The sequence below is a fragment of the Talpa occidentalis genome, unplaced genomic scaffold (assembly GCF_014898055.3).
Source record: "Talpa occidentalis isolate TD23 unplaced genomic scaffold, MPIMG_talOcc4v2.1 talOcc4.2, whole genome shotgun sequence".
NCBI lineage: Eukaryota > Metazoa > Chordata > Mammalia > Eulipotyphla > Talpidae > Talpa > Talpa occidentalis.
This window is the reverse complement of record NW_023602073.1, coordinates 54,199,094-54,218,587: the sequence shown is the minus strand read 5'-3', so window position 1 is coordinate 54,218,587 and position 19,494 is coordinate 54,199,094. Positions and strand designations below refer to the sequence as shown.

Here is a 19,494-nt window from a genome sequence, read left to right as displayed (position 1 = left end):
CACTCTGTCTCTGGTGAATGCTCTTACCCTCCCACGCATCTGGCCTGTACCCCGGTTCTTGTATAAATAAATAAACAAACAAACAAACAAACAAACAAATAAATAAATAAAAATCTTAAAAAAATAATTGACAAGCTGAGTTATTAACTCTCAAAATACTGGAACAGATTCTGTGTCTAGTTAACAATTGTAATGTGTTAAGAATTCACACAACTGTGACCCTCCCCTTCAAACACCACACCTCTTTCATATTTGATTAAAAAAAAAAGAAGAGATTTTTTTCCCTTTTATTATAGCTTAAAAATATTTATTTCAGTGGGAGGGGGTAAGGAATAGGACAAAGAGGAAGGAAACAGGGTGGATGATGGGATGATGGTGGTGGAATAGGGATGATCTGGTGGTGGGTGCACTATTGTGGCGATACTTCAAGGGAGAAATCCTAATGTTACCACAGTTAAAAGAATACTTCGGCACATACAATTAAAAGAATACTTCAGCACACACATATTTACTTCAACACATACTGAACACCAGAATGGAAAAGGTGCCATGCATCTGTTTGCAGTTTTCCTTTTTAAAATTGAGCTAGTGTTGATTTAATTGTTCCTATTTTGAAAGTATAGGTCTCCCTTCATTACCATGACACTCACACCACCCAAGCACCCAACCTCCACCACATAGCCCTTCATATTCTTGTGACAAATTGTTGCTGCTCAAAAAGATACTGTTTCTCCCCAAAAGTAACACTAAAGGAAATTCCCCAGATGTTTTCCAGTTGTCCCTTCCTCTCTCTGCCTCTCCTTTGAAAGGGTCTGAAATCTTAACTAGTAAACTTGACCCGTTCTCCACCAGGTCAGCTTTCTTAGAGAATATTCCTATAATCAACACAAGCAGAGGAGCAGAGATGTTAACACTTCACTTCCTGAGAAGGTAATAAAGAATTAGCTTCTTGCAGGACATCCGTATCACAGTTTGTCAAGTGAGTTTCAGGGGTCTTTGGAGAAGAATCAGGATGCTTTTCTGAGCAGATGGTCACAGACGTGCCAGAACCCTGAAGGCTAAAATAAGGACAGAGGGTCCCACAAAATTTTATTCTACTAAAAGAATAGATGTGGGACCCATCAACCATGTTATAAAAAGACACATCCCCTTCCTCCCAGTCTAAGAAAACTCCTATCTTCTTGGGGAGACACCTCGGTGACAGACAATGAGAATCCTGACTTTTCCCTCCTTGTTGTTCCTTTAAGATGGGAATCCTGAATTCTCCGTCCTTGTAGCTCACCACCCAGAAATTCTTCTCTGGACTTTCTACAAACCACCCTTCTCTCTTCACTGTATCGGAGCAAACCCCCAGAGCCCATCTAGCTCCAGGTCCAACTTCATCCTCCAAATTTACTTCTACTTCCCAGTAATGTCTTCCTTGGCTAAAACAATTCTGGCCCAGAACACTGAAGATATCTTCAGATTCATCTTGACTCTGTATTGAGACTTGTTTTCTATCCTCAGATACATGGAGGTTGTGATGAGCTGTTTTTTGATCCAGAGTAACATCCACTGCAGGTGAAGAAAAAGAAATTAAGGTCATTCCACAAGGGGACTGGTTGGCCTTAAGAAAGATGAAAATACTGGTAAAGCAGAATGGAGGTAGCCAATGGGAGACTTGGTAAAACAATTTACATTCCTTCCCACATCAATTAAGGGTTGGTCAGGTCCTTATGGGCTGAGACCATCTAACAAAGAGGCCAGTCTCATCTGAATGTACTCAGGGTCAGGCTTTTCAGGATGGGGTCCTGCCATCCTCCTTCAAATGTCTGTTATTTAATGCTTGTCCTTAATAATTCAGCTTTGTCATATTCCCAATAATGGTGTATGAACTTTCATATACACATTTTTGTCATCATTTTTTATGTGGGATTATGTAATAACTAATAATCCACTTCTCACACACTCATATTTCTAATGTTTGAAATTCTAAGGCCTTTAGTCATAAAGATCTAATTTTGATAATAATTACTATGCCCTTACTAGCTGTGATCTTAGTGAAATTACTTAGCTTCTAAAGTGACATTTCACTTTTCTTCATCATGATGTGCATAAATGTGATAATTCAACATAGGACTACTGGGGGAAATAAATGAGATAACTTGTACAGGATTTAGTACTATGTCTTGTTCATGATGAACACTTGGTAAATTTTATCTACCAATATTTATTTTTTTAAAAGATTTATTTATTTATATAAGAACCGGGGTACAGGTCAGATGCACAGGAGGGTGAGAGGATTCACTAGAAACAGAGTGGGGAACAGAATAGGCAGATTGATGAAATACACTGCTGAGGGGAGCAGCAGGCGAGACAGGAGAGGTCTGCTTCGCCATGCAGGACCCTCGCCGGCTAGCCAGGATCAAACTGGAGCTGCAGAGGCTGCGGACAGCTTCACAGAGAGGTGCTCAACCACTTGCGCCACCAGGGGAGGCCCTCTTCCAATATTTACAGTAACATCAATACTAGTAGTAATACAGCAATAATACTAGTACTAGTAGCGATTATTTGCTTGTGAAACTAAACATCTTCGGTAATTAATGTTTTTCTCATAAGAATTAGTATGTGGAGAACTGTAGGCACAGTGATGGGAAAACAGTGGTTACTGCACATGAGGGGAGAAATGCTATATTGTGAAAAAATAAACAAGGATTTTTAAAAGAAATAAATTAATTTAAAAATTCAAAAAGAATTTCTATTTAAGATATAAGGATATGTTTTAAATTTGAGAGGAGTAAATTAAGTAAAAATGTTTATGGAGACAGGGATAGTTCAGAGTAAAGTATCATAGAAATTGATAATCAACTCATGATTCTAGAAAGACTCTAAGATGGCCAGGGGCCATTTTCCTCCCACACTGAGATACAACAAACTCTTCTCTATTTCAGGCTGGTTACACAACAGACTTCCTTCTGATTGAACTATTCTTTCAATGTTATTTACATGAATACATCTACTGTATCATTTAAGTCTCAGATTAAATATCAATTTTTGGTGGGACTATTTTTTTTTTTAAAGATCTATCCATTCATGATTACAAGAAGTGGGGTACAGGCCACAGGTATGAGAGGTAAGAGGATCCACCAGAGACAGAGCAGAGAACAGAACAGGCAGATAGACCAAAGTACAATGTCTAGGGGAGCAGCAGTCAACTCAGGAAAGGTCTGCTGTGCCATGTGGGTAGCTCCCCACTGGGGATCAAAGTCATGCTGCAGAGGCTGCAACAGCTTCACAGTGCAGGTTCAACCCCTTGCACCACCAGGGAGGCCCTGGGACTATTTTTTTTTTAATCCACCATTTTTTCTAATGAAATATCTTATTCCATCATAACATCAGTTACAACTTATATATGTGTTTCTGTGAGGTCAGAGATCATATCTGCTTAATTTATTTGACACCAAATAAGTAGTAGTATAATCTTATGTTTAATGAATGAACACATGATATTCACAACTGTAACAAATTTGTTAACATTTCAGGATAAGATTAAGACAGAAGTGGAAGCAAGCTTGAAATGAATAACCAATAGTATTATTGGGAATTTATACAAATGCAAAGGTTTCTCATTTGTGTAGAAGAGATTATGTGGGACAAAATAATAAGGCCACTCACCTGGTATGAACTGCTCCTTTCTCCAGTCTAAAAAGAAAAAAAAAAAATCCAGATGGGGAAATATGCCAAGAATGTGTTCCCTGACCTAGAGGGATGCTTGTCCCCTGTATATTTTTGGACTCCCAACTTCAAATTTAATCTCTAGAAGATGACACATCTCTGAAAAAATTCCCCAGAAATTATTCATGAGGTCCTGGAGTACCTGAAGTCCCAAGACCATGTCGTTACTCACCAGCATATAACTTTGATTTTTTCCAGTCTGAAATAAAACAAAGGAATTAGATTTTCCCATCATAGGACCTTCACTTCAGAGTATGAATATGCTACAACAATAAGGAATCTGATGGTTTATGATAATGTTGTAAGTTCTGGATTTATCACCTCAATGTTAGTTATAGGATAATTGCTTTCTTTTACAACTCTTCTATTTCTCATATTTTCCTCATTCTACTAACATATCTGTGATAATGTGTGATGATACAGTTATTTTGAGAGAAAGAAGCTAAGCTTCAGTTGTGAGTGTTAATCCTAAAATTTGATGTGTTGCTTTGACATCTTTTAGCCTCACAAGGAGCCAAACACATAAATGTGTGTTCTCTATCCTTACAAATATACCCCCCACCCAGCAGAAAAAGTTCCCTAATAAGCTTATCCCCTATTGGCCAAGCCAACTGAACCTTCCCCCAGCCTGATCTTTGACCTAATGGCTTTCAACTCCTTATCAGCTTGCAAATTATTTAAACAAGCAACCACTTATTTCCACAGAAAATGGAGGTACCTTATTTTTTGTTACTACTAAGTCTGCCTCCTGCAGCCCTGACTGGTTCATTGTGTGACCCCATGTGTCTTTATGGCATGTGCATCCTCCTACTATAGGATGTGAATATATGTGATAATTAAAATGCTGTCAATCTCATTTGTCCAGTGTTCAGATCATGCATCTGACCATCTTATTGCATTCAGGGTGGGGGATCCCCTTTCACCAGCAAGGTAAATTAGAGGTGACCAGCGAGAAGACAGATGAGATGCTAACTCAGTCATAACATCAATTTAACTCACCATGTTTATATAATTCTTTCCTTCTCTCTGAAAAGTAATAACATCCAGTGAGATGTGAAGAACACAGCAGGGAATAAGGATTCTATTTCCCTTTTTGGGATAAAGAAAATGTAAAACTTACCAAGCTCCTTCTGGAAATTCTCTAAAAGGAAAGCAAATAGAAAAACAGATTTCACAAAGTCCAAGGCTTGCTTTCTAGTTGATGTTACTAAGTACAGAACCCGAATGCTACTTGCATACAATATGATCAAGAAATCTACCTTAGTTGAAAATTACTATGAACATTTTTTTCCTAACTCCAAATTTAAATCAATGAGTTTTCTCTCTCTAGTGAACTCCATTGTGATTTTTCTCAAAGAGTTCCTGGGTTCCATGTCTTGCTGGAAATCTCAGAGTTGTAACTTAGCACTACACATACCTTGTTCTAACAGAGCCATCTGTTTGCACAGTCATGTTAAGAATCCCAGAAACTCATAGATCCCACCAAGTGTTAATTGCAATTTTACCTTTATCTTTACATTCTTTCTCTTTTTCCTCCTTGACTTCCTGTAATTTCTTGTTTTTCTGTTGTCCTTTCCAAGCCAAGAACACAGCAGTGCCCACGAAAATCCCAAGTATGATAAAAGTCAACACAAATGCTATCTTCCAAGGGGAGGTCCTAGGGAAGAAGGGCTCTGACACAGAACCCCCAAAACCCAATCAAAAACATATACAAAGCAAGCCTACTCCATCCCAGATTTCAATTTTCCCTTCTCACTCCTGTCCTGTCCTCCAAATGAGGAACACTGACCTGGGATGGAAATGGTTTCCTCCTGCTCTTGTCCAAAGAAGGGGTTCTTCATGGAACAGGACACGTCTCTGTTTGAGCTGTCTCTGACAATAAGGGATACTTCCATCTGATACAATCCGTCATCGTCCTGGGTCTCGACCTCAGATAGAGGTGATATCTTCACTCCCTTTGCATCTTTGCATAGTATGTCAGGCTGGGGAAACCATCCCTTGCCTGTGCACTTCAGTCTTATTCCTGTGTCTTCTGGACCCACCATGGAAATAAAAGGACCAGAACCCAGACCTGGAGAGGAAAATCATTCATCTGAGTGAGACTTGGAGAGTTTTTCTCCACAAGTTCCTAATGTTACAAAAAACACCAGTGTGGGGAGATGGATGAAGCACCATATTTCTGGGTGGGAAGGCAAAGGTTTATTTTTTACTTTTATAAGGTAAATGGATATCTGTGGTTCAAAATCACATGAGACTTGATATTGATACTAGGACTGAAACAGATGCCTGTTATATCTCCTCTACCCAGGCATATCTGCAGTTGGTCATAGATATTAGGAAAGGAGAAGAATAAAATTTGCCAATTGTTGATTTTTTTTCCAGAAGGAAATCAGTATATTTATTTCAATTCTATATTTATATGTATTTATCTGTCTATCCTATTTTATTGGAGTCTCCAGAAAGAGTGTATTTCTATGCTTAAGTTGTCCTTAAACAAGCGCTGTTTTTTTTTTTTTTTTCAAATTTTCTCTTTCTCTGAGTAGAGAAATATCTGAAAGATAAAGGTAGCAAGATGAAGTGAGTCTGTGAGGGAATAAAATTGCTTTTTACTGTTCTTGTCTCATCCCATACTATCCCCTCCACATCTCTTCTTTTCTTCAACTCTTTGCAGACTGGGGCTACCTGTGGACTCATATCACCAGCACCCATAACACCACACGACTAGGTTGCAGGAGGACTCCATTGTCCTTTCAAAGATAATGGCTCTCCCGACTTTTAAGATTATATATTGTCTTTTTACAGCATCATATCCCAAAGTATGGATTCTCTTATGTATGTCTCTGTCTTACTCCAATTCCTCAGATGTCTGTAATATATAGGAATCTCATGCATATTACCCTTTTTTTTTGGCTAAAAATTGTAAAACAATAATTTTTACAACCAAGCCCTGGGGGCAAACACTTCTGGAAAACAGAAAACAGTCTGTAAGATAATACATCTTCTCAGAATTGCCAGAGGGAGCTGCTGACTCTTTTCATGGAAAGGAATGAATAGAAGTGAGTGAAACTCATTCTGAGCAAAATGGAGCAGATTAAAGCCTAGAAAACAAGAACTAATAGACCAGTTAGACCTTGCACCTCCTGGATTTACATAAAAAGTAAGTTCCAAGTTCAAATGAGTAGATAAGACTATACTCATGTTGAGGGAGAGAAGAAAGAAGGGATTGCTTTCATGAGCACAGGAGTGGCTGCACAAGGCAAAGGTTAACTGAATGGAAGATAAGTGTGGATATAAAATTAACTGACTGCTTATCTTTATACATATAAGTTAATGAAAAGGCATGAGGTTATTTCTGGCACTGTGAAAATCTGAACACTTTTCAGGAAAATACTAATATGGTATCAAAGCAACATGGTATAAGAGTTTGTCATCTTTCCTAATGGAAAGAGCTAATGGATTTGGATTCTTTGTATTAAAGTTACAAAATATGCATTAAGTGAGTCTTTAGGTACCTTCTCAGATAGAGTCAAATTAGACATATTAATTTAAGGTAGGCCTAAAATATATAAAGAAGAAAAGCACTGCAGTAAAAACCAAACCAAACAAACAAAAAGCGCCAGCTTGTTTGCCTTGGCAGATACTACAAAGCCTTATAAAAGTAAAAGGTATTATATTATCAAAGAAATGGAAGATAAATTGCTATAACCACAAAGAGAATTTAGAATTTTCCCTGGCAACTCTGAGAAGTTTATGGGAAGCAATACACCTGTAAGTTTGTGCAGATTATCTATGTTATTTTCTAATAGTATAGAAATAAATGAATACACATTAAAGAAAAATATTTTGAACAGTTAATGAAACTTTGTAACGAAACCCCACATTTCTATAAAGATCTAACTGCAAAAAGCAAAACATAAAAAGACACAGAAATGAATTACAGCTATGTACAATTAACGAGATAGAATGATCTCACAAACATAATGGTGAACAAAAAAGGCCAGACATAAAAGTCTGTATATGTGAAATTTAAAGACAGGCAAAACTAATCTATGAGCTTAGAAATCAAAACAGTGAATTTCTTTGATGACATTATTTCTGGAAGGGGAAAAAGTAATTCCTGGGTTCTAATTAGGCTCTTTTTCCTGGTTTGGGTACTGGTTTCTCAGGGGTATTCACTATATGAAAATTTACTAAACAGCACATTTAAAGTCTGTCTGATTGGTACATTAAATATATTTTACAGATGAGGTATTACAAAAAAAGGGCAGGTGAAATATTGTTGGTATAGAAGGATACATTTACAAGCCCTGTAAAACTATAAAGGCATAAAACATGTTTCCCTAAAACTTCTCAGGAATATCAGGGAAAATGTTGACTACATACTACTTTGACACTTCTATAAATGAAAGATACACAGAATTATGTGAGAAATACACACTAGTAAAAATGTTTTCAGCATTTATGCATAAAAGAGCAACTAACTATAAATCAATAAAATATTAACAAATATCTCTCCCAGAAAAACCCAATTCAGTAATGGACGTAAGCAGGAAATTAAAAGAAAAAAAGCATGCAAATAGGTAAGAAGCACATGAAAAAATATCCAATCTATATATATTTGGTTTAAGGATAATACAAATTTGTGATGAGATTTTTCTAGCTGATAAAATGTCAACAAATTAAAAAAAATATATTCAAAGTCATGAAAAGTGTAAAGAAATATTTATTTTCCTTGAAATCATGACTGGAAGGGGGAAAACTGATTTCTTAGATTCTAGTTAAGATTTTGGATGGCAAATGTCTTTATCTAATTAGTAAAGGTTTACATCTGGATGAGATTTTTGCTGAATCCTGATGCCACAGGCTTTACCAGACTACAAGGCCCCTTGCACAGCTGTTGCACAAGGGAAAGATGGGCACAGGAAGACCAGTAAGAACACCCTCTGATTGTCTGAGGGTTCAAAGACATATTTAATTTTGTTTTTAAATAAGTAAACATAAACTTTTTTGAAGATTACTTTATCAATAGAGATTAAGAGGTTCTATAGAGCTAATATTTGTTATATAACATTAACGTTCTATAATATGTATTTTATTATATTTTATAGTTTCTGTATTTTTATATATAATATATGAAAAAAGGGTGATAATTAAAAACACATAGAACAATCTGATATTAGTAGTTACTTCAGCAGAGAACAAGAAATATTGGAGGGGTACCAATCTATATTTCATACTTTTCAGAATTGTTCAGGTTTGACGTAAGAAGTTATAATTTACTGTGATCAAACATGCAGCAGACCCAGTGATGATAAAACTCACAGAGGTCAATTCTGTGGATCAATCCTCACTCCATTCCAGCCTCTCACAGCAGCCCCTGCCTTTAGGGCCTTTTTATTCCGACCTCAAAAACACCACAGCGTGAACGGTTTTTCTCTATTTCTGCTTCACTTCTTCACTGAATATTGATTATTTTATGACCTTATCCTCGAAAGAAAACTTCCTCCCTCCCCTCTCCATAATACCAGTCCACCCTGTCACAACCCTCCCCGTCACTCCCTGCACCCCTGCACTCGGCCTCCGTCACTCACATCGCAGGGAGCTGGAAGCCATCACAGCAGCCAACATGGCTTCTGTTCTCTGAGGGAAGGGGCCATGTTGAAGGCAGATGTGAGGACAGACATGAGGAAAACAAGTGTCTACTTTTATGATAGCTATTTATGGAAGTAGTTTAATTTTAAATGAGTGCAGGTCAGAAAAGAGCAAGTAGATGGAGGATTTGGGGTCAAATCCAGTGCCCAGGATGTTGTCCAGCTCCAAGCTACCTACCCGTTTGTTTCTCTCCTAATCCCTCTCCTCCCTCCGCATTAAATGCAGGAGACTGACATTTCCCCTAGACGGATCTGCATTCTCATATTTTACTCACCTATCACCCTCAGCTCCAGAATGGCTTCTTCAAAATCGGTGTCTTTTTTGAAAAAACACTTGTATATGCCGTTATCAGAGACTCGCAGGCTGTGGATTCTCACAGCTACCCTTCCCTCAGTGATGTAGTCTTTCACCATCTCTGTCCTGCCTTTATAATCGACCAGCTGTTCTCCCAGTTGCTCCGCTCTATTCCGGTACACCAACACGGCATCCGAGAACTGCGCGCGGAACCACCGCAGCTCCATGTTCTCCAAGCTCATGGGCGGGTTCACGCGACAGGGCAGCACCGTGTCACTGCCCAGCATGGCCACGATGGGCTCCGTGGGGCCGATCACTGAGAATGAATCTGTTTAAGATGGCAGAAGTGGAATGAGTATGAGGAAGACTTGCCTGAGTCCTTTAGAACAAGGCATTTCTGGCCCAGTGGAGCCCCAGGACACTCCCTCATGCACACAGCAATTGCTGGTAGCCCTCCTCCAAGCTGAAGATGGTAGTGAGCAAGACAGAGGATTTCTATCCAACCCCCAAGACAATCTCATATTAAACAAATGATTTTTTAATTGTAATGGTGGTGCGTTCTATGAAGGAGCAGGGAAGAGTGCTGGGAAATCATGAAATTAGAGTTTTCAAGTTCTTGACTATCGGAAAATGCATTCCACATGAAGCAGAGAACTGAGTGAATTAGAAAACATGAGTGAAGTAATCTGTCCTGGTCCTTTTCTTTAAAAATCATCACAGGGCCTCCCCTGGTGGCACAGCGGTTGAGCACTGGGCTGCGAAGCTGCCCGCAGCCTCTGCAGCGCCGGTTGGATCCCCGGCCGCTGGCAAGGGTCCCACATGGCATGCAGACCTCTCCTGCTGCCCGCTGCTCCCCTCAGCAATGTATTTCATCAGTCTGCCTGTTCTGTTTCTCGCTCTGTCTCTGGTGAATTCTCTCACCCTCCCGCGCTTCTGACGTTACCACCCAGTGCTTTTGTAAATAAATAAATAAATTTTAAAAAAGACCTCATTTAAAAAAATAAAAATCATCACATAATACTTACTTGCTTTCATATGTGGACAAATAAATCATTATATCAAAATAAAGGATTTAGAATTAAGCCAGGCATGTATGAGAAGCAACAGTGGGACTTGATCCTTCTGATCAGAGAGAATAAGGAGAATGCAGGTATAGACCACATAAAAATATTCTCACCTGAACTCCACATGGACACCTGGAGAAGCAGGAGTGAGAAGAGCTCTCTCAGCAGAGAACCCATTATCTTCCTCAGGGTTAAGAACAGAGGGACGTCCTGAAAATAGCTGGAGTAAAGGCAAAAGGAGAGCAAAAGGGTAAAGCTCAAATTAGGTTGGCTTACAGTTCTTCTAAGAAATGGCCTCTCGAAGCTTTCGAACAACAGTGGGGTCATTCTCAGAGGACTCAGGGAAGCCTTTAACACTCACAGAAAAGACCTTTAGTTTCACTTTTCCAAGAAAACAGTCCTCAATTCATCTCAGCAGCCATGTTCTGTGGTGATGAAGCCAGCTACAATCTCTTTAAACTCTTATTCATGATCATTTTGTCCAATGGACAGAGACAGAGAGGGGACAACAGCAATCACTGAGAGAGATGGCCACACACGTTACTTCTGGGCTCAACAGATTTTCTCTCTACACATTCTTTCATGATAAAGGTGCAGTTATAACGTGACTTGTCCTTTCTCAGCCCTGAGGATCTCCGCCCAGATCTCCCCACTCCTCTCCCTCTTGCCCATCACCCAAAATGCAACACTCACATATTTTAAGCTCTTCTTACAGAGATGACAGCATCCTCGAATTTTTCACCACTGCTGCGGGCACCGGGAACAAATCCTCTCTGCCATTCCTTCTGGTTACCAGCTCTGGGCTCTCCCACAGGTCTCCCTGGGAGAGCTGCTCTAACAGGCCAAGGGAATTTGAGGAGTCAGAAAAGTTGGGGCCTTGGAGAAAACCTTGAGTGGTCTTTCAAAGGGTTTCAAACAACTGGAAGAAATACCAGGCCTGCACAGGGTGTTCTCAGCAGTGTATTTCTCCTTGGCCACCCTGACATACTGAAAACTGAAAGTGAAGTAAGGAGAGTGTAGTGGTGTTAAGGGGAAAGGATGTCCTGAGCAAAGTCCATACAGGACTTGTGGACTCCACCCGCACTCCATGAAGACACTGGGAACTACAAATCCCATCATCACCAGAGAGAAGATTGCGAGGACCTGAGGGCGGAGTTAAGCAACTATACTCTCTGAGTATTTAACCAGCCTTACGGCCAGGGGTCGCTCTTCTTGGCCACACGCATGCTCGGTTTTTCACCAGCTTGGCGGGTCATTGGGATTCCAGGTCAGCGAAACAGGTAAGACACATTTACAAACTTATCTCCCTCTTTTTTCCCCTGAGCTATTCATTTCCCCATTCCCCTTCCCTTGTAAAATAAGCCTTCTATCAACATTTTGTGTGTGTGTGCAGTTTAGCTTTAATAAGTCCCCTTTAAGCTTGCGGGTGAGGGCCCACAGTCAGGAAACCCATTTCATTTCGGGGTTGTTCTGTAACAGCTGCAGAATGGCCACAGAGCAGGATATGGATGATTCAAGCAGATTAGGGTAAAGGAGAATCCTGGAGCCCTTGGTGGCTTTCTCAGGCTTTTATTGAACTTTCACATGTAGTGCAGCAACCAGGTACATGGCAAGCAGGGTTGCTGTGGGGCCAGGAGGCCAGTAGGCCTCCAAGCCCTGGGCATGTCTTCACTCTGGCTTTCTTTTTCCCCTTCTCTCCTGTTCTCTCTGCCTCTGCTTCTCTCCTCAATATCTCAATATCTGCAGCCATGGCCCACAGAAGTAGACAATACACTTATAACAATGTAACAAACACAGGTGCCTCTTAAAGTGGGGTAATCCTACTGGCTGCTGGCGGAAAGCCTGAATATCATTTACCCTACAGACAGAAAACCTTGACCTGGCCTGGAAAATAATACTAAGTAATACAAACATACAAGGTATAGAGAGGATCAAAAAGGAATGAGTTCACTATTTCTGAGAGGTACAGTACCAGGTTAATGAGTCAAAATTCTGATGAGCCTGTTTTTTGAGAGTATGATTTCATACCCCACCTCTTTGTGCCTCAGTTTCCTCATCAGGCAATGACTTTGATAAAGTACCTAATGTAAGGTCGGTGCAGGGACATGCTGGGCCCCCAGGCTGCAGTCACAAGAGGGGCCTTGAAACTGCACAGAGAAATTCTACCCTTGCTTCAGTTTCTGGAACCACAGACCTCCACCCCCTCAAACAGGACCTGATAGCAATCAACAAAAACCGCCAAAAAAAGAGCTTTCAGAAAAACAACTGTGGTTCCCATACCCGACTTCCTGCCTATAAAAGGACATCCCTCCCTCACCGCAGGCGCAACTTTGCTGACCTTGGTGAGGGTCGTGACCTGGCCTAGGGGCTCAGTAAAGTTCCTGGCTGTCAGAAACTTGGCCTGGTTCTCCTTCTCTTTGCTGCATCAATCCTTTCACCTACCCTAAGTTTTCCATCAGGACTGCATAGATAAAGTGCTTAGAAGAGTGTTAGTAATATATAACTTTTTTGTGTGTTAATAAATCTTATTTTAACATCTTGCTCAATTCACTTCAATATAGCTACCTTTTTGTTGATAAATTTCTATCTGCCAGTTAGTCCCTCATTTCTTGGGTCATTCATACTATCTGACTCTCCTTCCAGATATAGAAATTTAGTACACTGCCATGATATCCATCTTGACCAGGATGAAAGTAAAACTGTATAAAATTTCCAGGATGATTCCCTGAAACCTCTCATTTTCTTTCTGTGCTGTAAACAATAAAAAGAAATGAGAATGAGATTGTTGTCCTCTGTCTATATAATTCATTTTTGTTTTGAGAATCCTTCAAGTCCTGTAAATTCTGTAATAATTATTTTTCCTATTTAGAATTATAGGTAGGCATTCTGAATTAAAGTCTGAAAGAATAAAAAAAGCTCTGATTTACATTTTTGAAGTTCTGGATCTAAGATGGAACATCACTATATGGTTTATAAGAGAGGTAACAAAATAACAAAACAAGAAACAGACAAATACAAACCAGACACAGTCTAACAAAATGATAGCTATTTTAATATCAATTATAATTTTCAGGGAGAATCATTTAAAACAACAAGTTCTACTTTTCAAATGGAGACATTCATTAAAATTATGTAACTTTCATGAATTGCATGTTGCTAATAAAAATACAGCAGAATTAAAAATGTAAAATCAGTTGGGAACTCAAAAATCAATTTATACTCACAATCACAAATTAACAAAACCATTACAGAACATATAAGTGAAGTTAGGGGGATTTTTAATATACATAACAGCTATGCTAGTTCAAATATTTTAAGTTATGACTGGTGAGATTCAACACTTTCTCTAATTTTTTTAAGATTTATTTTTATTTATTTAAGCATACAAGAAGTGGGGTGCAGTCCCGGGGAGGGGGAGATGTAAGATGATACACCAGAGACAGAGTGGGGAGCAGAACAGGTGGTTTGACTGAAACACATTGCTGAGGGAAGTAGCAGGCCAGACAGGAGAGGTCTGCTGTACCATGTGGGTCAGCTCTCTGGCTGGGGATCGAACTCATGTCATGGTGGCTGGTGATGTTAGATAATGCTGAGACTTTAACCCCTGCTCCTTCAGGGAGGCCCTTTTTCTCTACATTTTGGAAAATATAAATCCACTTCAGTTAATTAAGATGGATTCTCAGCGTAAGCCAATGTGATACGTACTGAATGCCTTCTCCATTATGTTGAAGTGTTAAAACTTTTCTAAGTCTGTCTAAATAAATAACCCCCAAATATCTGTCACCACCCCAGGAAACTCAGTTTCTCTAGAGACAACTGTTCTATTGGAAGAGGCTACCAGAAAAAGAGAATAGATCAAGTCAGGAGGTGACTCCTCTGTTCCCAGGTGGTTGATTTCAATAGACAACATCTGCTAAATCTACCATCTTAACTCAAACAACAGTGACCATGTGGGCAGGAGTGCACAGAACATGAGATGTCTCCCAGAAGTATCTTCACCTTTTCCCTTCTCCAAGCTCCTCATTCAAAACCTGTAACCTTCACTGTTCATTTAAGAGATGCATGATAAAACTTCCAGAACTTTTATTTGCCCTTACACTTAAATGTTAGTTTTGTTGCTGAAATAGTTCTAATTTTCAGGCCTCCCTGGTGGTGCAGGCAGTTGAGTGCAGTGCTGTGAAGCTGTCTGCAGCCTCTGCAGTGCTGGTTGGATCCCCGCCCACAAGGGTCCCACCTGGTGCAGCAGACCTCTCCTGCCGCACCCGCTGCTCCCCTCAGCAGTGTATTTCATCAACTGGCTATTCTGTTCCCTGCTCTGTCTCTGGTGAATCCTCTCACCCTCCCATGTATCTGGCCTGTACCCCAGTTCTTGTATAAATAAAATAAATCTTAAAAAAAATAATCCTAATTTTCATTCAGGAATGTAAAGATCACATTCAATTGTTTTCTAGCAATGAATGTTGAATGAAAAGATGTATGATGGAATCTGATTCCTTTTGTAAAAAACACATTTTCTGGACTCTGGAAACTGAGATTTTTGTTTGTTTCACCTTGTGTGGCATGAAGAAATATAAATGGGAATAATTTGAAATGGAAAGAAAATGTCTTTTGAGCACACTTTGTGTCTGTCACTGTGTAGTTGTGTTATTATATCCCTCCTACTTTTGTGAGCCCTAAGTGCTGTGGTAGGAGGAAGAATTTTCTTGGTTTTATTTCTAAATCAGTTAACTTTGTGAGTTGAACATTAAGATGACCATCAGATATAATATTATATGGAAAGATGATTCCCTTTCTGAATAATGTGATTTCAGCCTTTGGTAGGTGGCAGGAGAGAGCTACTCTAAGCATTTTATGTAAAGACAATTTGGGCGTTTCTATCACTCTGTAGCTCAGCCCAGTTCAAAGTTCTTTGATTGGTCTTCATTAATTTCACTTTCAAAATAACTAGAAGAGCTGGAGGCTGGCTTCCTAGTTAGACCTGTTCTTGGGGGCTCATTCAGTGCCAGTGCCTCTCGGCAGCCCTGTTTGCCCCCCTTCTTATGAACATTTTGCCATCCAGGGATGGATAAACCTGCTGCTCCCAGACCCTGAGCCAAGCACCTCTTGGATGCTGACCACAAGATCAACTGGAGGTTGATCTCCAGCAGGAACTTATACGTGTACCAAAGAGACCAGGAGTTTCCAGAAAATCCCCTCTCCTGGCTCAGACTGGGTGGTAAGAGAATGAAATGTGTGCTCATCTGCATGTGTCTGTGGGACAAGTGGGTTCTGAACAAAAGAAGGATGTGAGCTCTGGGTCTCCTGGTGGGCAAACTACCTTCCCTTTTGGTCGTTAAGCCACAAGAGTTGTGGTCTAACAAGATAACTTGATAAATAACTGCATAAATGAATAAATGAATGAATTAATGCAAGAAAGGGGAAAATAGACTGAGGAGTGGACTAATTTTGTATGTGTGTTCATTTCTCAGCATTGAACTCAGTGCTTTCAGTTTCATGAGAGCCCCAATGAGAAGGCAAATATTTAGATAATATAGAGCCCATGGACACAGGAGAATGGTTTGCAGTTTTCTACACTTGCTGAGGTCTAGTAGTTGGTTTTCAGAAAGAAGAGGGAAGGAAAACCCACGGGGAGTGAGTGGGAATTGGTGATGTTCGTTTGTCTTAAAGGCTGTGAGAGAAAATGTTCAAAAAACTGTGTATGAAAGTAAGTCTTTGAACAGGGGATTTTTTTTCTGAGCCTCTTCACTTTGCTGGCTTTCTTTCTCACTGCCTTCTCCTACAGAGTAGCTCCTTGTCAGAGTGAACATTTTCTGCGTTCGGAGTTTCACTTTCTGCTTTGAAGATGGCGGCTTTTCCTGGTATCTCTCCAGCTGGTTTTCTCGTCCTCCTTCTTTTCCAGGTGTGTACCTGGAGCTCAGCAGGTGAGTGTTCTCCCTCATGTTATTATTTTTTATTATTAATTTTGCCCTGTTTTCAATAGATCTTCTCATATAAAAAACACAGTTGAGGGCCTCCCCTGGTGGCGCAGGCGATTGAGCACAGAGCTGTGAAGCTATCTCAGCCTCTGCAGCATCAGTTAGATTCCTGATGGTGGGCCTCCCTGGTGGCACTGTGGGTTGAGCGCAGTGCTGTGAAGCTCTCCATAGCCTCTGCAGCACTGGTTCGATACCCAGCCAGCCAGGGAGATTCCCATATGGCATGGCAGACCTCTGCTGCCTGACCCGTGGCTCCCCTCAGCAGTGTATTTCAGTCCTTCTGCCTGTTCTGCTCCCCACTCTGTCTTTGGTGAATTCTCTCACCCTGCTGTGGCTCTGGCCTATACCCCAGTGCTTGTATAAATAAAAAAAAAAAAATCTAAAAAAAAAAAAAAAGATTCCGGCTGGCCAGGGAGATACCCACATGGCGCAGCAGACCGCTCCTGTCTCGCCCACTGCTCCTCTCAGCAGTGTATTTCTGTCAATCTTCCTGTTCTGTTACCTGCTCTGTCTCTGGTGAATCCTCTCACCCTCCCGCACATCTGACCTGTACTCCAGTTCTTGTACGCATGAATAAATAAATCTTTAAAAAATACAGTTGATCAGCCATCAAGCAACTCTACCACATCCCAAAAAGGTTTCATATTCTGGAGAAACTGATTGTTGAGGGCAAGAAGTTTGAGGTGTCAGACCCCCTTCTTATCAATATCCCTTTCTCCTTTGAGAAGACAATATAAAAGTCATTGCTGCAGTATTTCTTTGAATTTATTGAGTATGGGTGGTTTAAACTGTTAAAATATTATTTGTGGTGTTCACAATGCCGAGAAAACTTAATTCAGTAAAAAGAATGTAGACATATATCCCTGAACTATCTCTGGTGATGATGTTGGGCAAATAACATATTCTTTCTGGGACATGAGTCCTTCCTTCATGAAAAAGAGGACCTTTCAGGATGAAGTTTTCAGACTTTGGTTTATAGAGAAACTCTATGAGCTCACAACAGTGACATGTTTTGTTACCATGTCTTTAATTTGAAGCCAGTTACACAATTTTAATATCGAAACATTTAATTTCCATACATGTTGACTCAGCAAGTCTACAAAAATTTGTCGTCAAGAGAAGCTCTCTCCTATATGTATCCATACATATATATATGTGGATATACGTGTGTGTATATATATGTGTATATATATATAATATATGTGTGTGTCATATATAATGTTCATTGCAAGACTATTTATAGTAGCAATAAATTTTAATCAATATAAATATTCACTGATATAGGATAAGTTTAAACATGATGGTATAGTCAGTCAAGCAGAGCTGATTATATGACTGTATGATATTCTTTATTGTATATTTAATTAAAAAACTTACAAATTCTACTTTTCACTTTGGGATAAAATGCATTTAATCCTCCCCTTGCCCCAGCCACACCAAACACACAGTTATTTAAAATCCAGGTTAGAAATGTCTACTTACAGTCTTCGGAGAAGAGAACTGGGCACAAAGGGATAATTGAGGAGAAAAACACCTTCCATTCCCCTCCAACCCTCAAAAGAATAACTGCTTACTAAATTACTTCTCCATATAATTCTCAGTAAATCTCTTTTACATAGGTTTTATGTAACATATCTACAAATAGTATTTGTAAATGCATAGCTTGAAGGCATAATGCTCAGTGAAATAAGTTGGAAGGAGAAAAATAAGAACCACATGGTGTCACTAATATGTGGAATTCACTAAAAAACCAGGAGTCAGATACAGACAAACTTAGAAACTAACCTTTGACAGCTGACTACAGAACTGAAGTGCCAGAGGGGTGGGCAGGGGTAAGAGCAAAGAGGGAAGGAAGCCCTATGAACTATTGTGGTGGATTATGGGTGAGTTGGTGGTTGAGGCACTATGGTGATACTACCTGATGAAAGTATCCAGATATTTACTCAATTAAAAATAAAAAAGAAAGGAAGAAAATAAAAACCCAAAAATAAAGGTCTTTTGAAAAATGCAAAACCATTTATAGGTGTTGCTTCTGGGAAATACAGCTGAAGAAGTTATATATATATATATATATATATATATATATATATACACACATACATATTATATATAAAAATAAAATAATGATTACATATTATTTTAAAAGTAATATATTGTAACTTTTTTGGGAAATAATACAAATAAGGAAGAAATATGAGAAATATGTTTGGGTCCTTAAATAAAAATGATACATGTGTCTTCCATTTCACCACCCCTCGCTGATTCCCGTAATCTGTCTGACTTTCTTGCAGTGTCACAGTTTTCTGTGAAGGGACCATCCCAGCCTGTCAGAGCCCTGCTGGGGGCAGACGCCACTCTGCCCTGTAGTCTGGTCCCTGAGCAGAGCGCAGTCAACATGCATATCCGGTGGTACCGAACCCAGCTCTCCCCCGCTGTGCTCGTATACAAGGACAGGCAGGAGCAAGACGGGGAGCAAATGCTGGAGTACCGCGACAGGACCAAGCTGTTGGGGACCTCTATCGACAAAGGGGATGCGTCCCTACTGATCCAGCAGGTCCGGGCCTCTGATGATGGCCAGTACCGGTGTCAATTTAAGGATGGTTCCATGTCCGAAGAGACGACCGTGCAGCTGCAAGTTATAGGTATGTCAGTTTGGCACAATCTGTCATGATGTCAAGTGAGGAGAAAGGTCAGTGCATCTGCATTTTATTCTGACATTTCTTGTGATCCTCTATGGATACACTGCTGCTTTACTTTGTGGAGTGTAAATTTCCTACATGTAAGGAAAAGGCTAC

The 19,494-nt window shown here is 39.8% G+C and overlaps 2 protein-coding genes across 4 annotated transcripts in view; one reads left to right on the top strand and one right to left on the bottom strand.

The window, feature by feature from the left end:
- Positions 1 to 285: 285 nt before the first annotated feature.
- LOC119253277 (butyrophilin subfamily 1 member A1-like) lies at positions 286 to 11,719 on the bottom strand. Of its 2 annotated transcripts, none has more exons than XM_037520860.2 (10): positions 11,418 to 11,719; positions 10,838 to 10,944; positions 9,641 to 9,988; positions 5,504 to 5,785; positions 5,220 to 5,387; positions 4,835 to 4,855; positions 4,714 to 4,740; positions 3,887 to 3,913; positions 3,655 to 3,681; positions 286 to 1,554 (listed from the first exon to the last, which is right to left on the bottom strand). In XM_037520860.2, exons 2-10 carry the CDS (start codon positions 10,899 to 10,901, stop codon positions 908 to 910), a joined length of 1,611 nt encoding a protein of 536 aa, XP_037376757.1. In that variant the 5' UTR covers positions 10,902 to 10,944; positions 11,418 to 11,719; the 3' UTR covers positions 286 to 907. The 2 variants fall into 2 exon arrangements, with proteins under 2 accessions (XP_037376757.1, XP_054554681.1); XM_054698706.1 differs by lacking the exon at positions 11,418 to 11,719 and adding an exon at positions 11,086 to 11,096.
- Positions 11,662 to 19,494, top strand: part of LOC119252299 (butyrophilin-like protein 1) — a 27,260-nt gene continuing 19,427 nt past the window's right edge. The window contains exons 1-4 of one of the 2 annotated variants that reach the window (XM_054698707.1): positions 11,662 to 12,004; positions 15,784 to 15,939; positions 16,507 to 16,645; positions 18,991 to 19,341. In XM_054698707.1, the coding sequence (XP_054554682.1) occupies positions 16,567 to 16,645; positions 18,991 to 19,341 (430 nt within the window). In that variant the 5' untranslated portion in view covers positions 11,662 to 12,004; positions 15,784 to 15,939; positions 16,507 to 16,566. The remainder of the gene's footprint in view (positions 12,005 to 15,783; positions 15,940 to 16,506; positions 16,646 to 18,990; positions 19,342 to 19,494) is intronic. The other variant, XM_037519475.2, reaches the window with a different exon arrangement.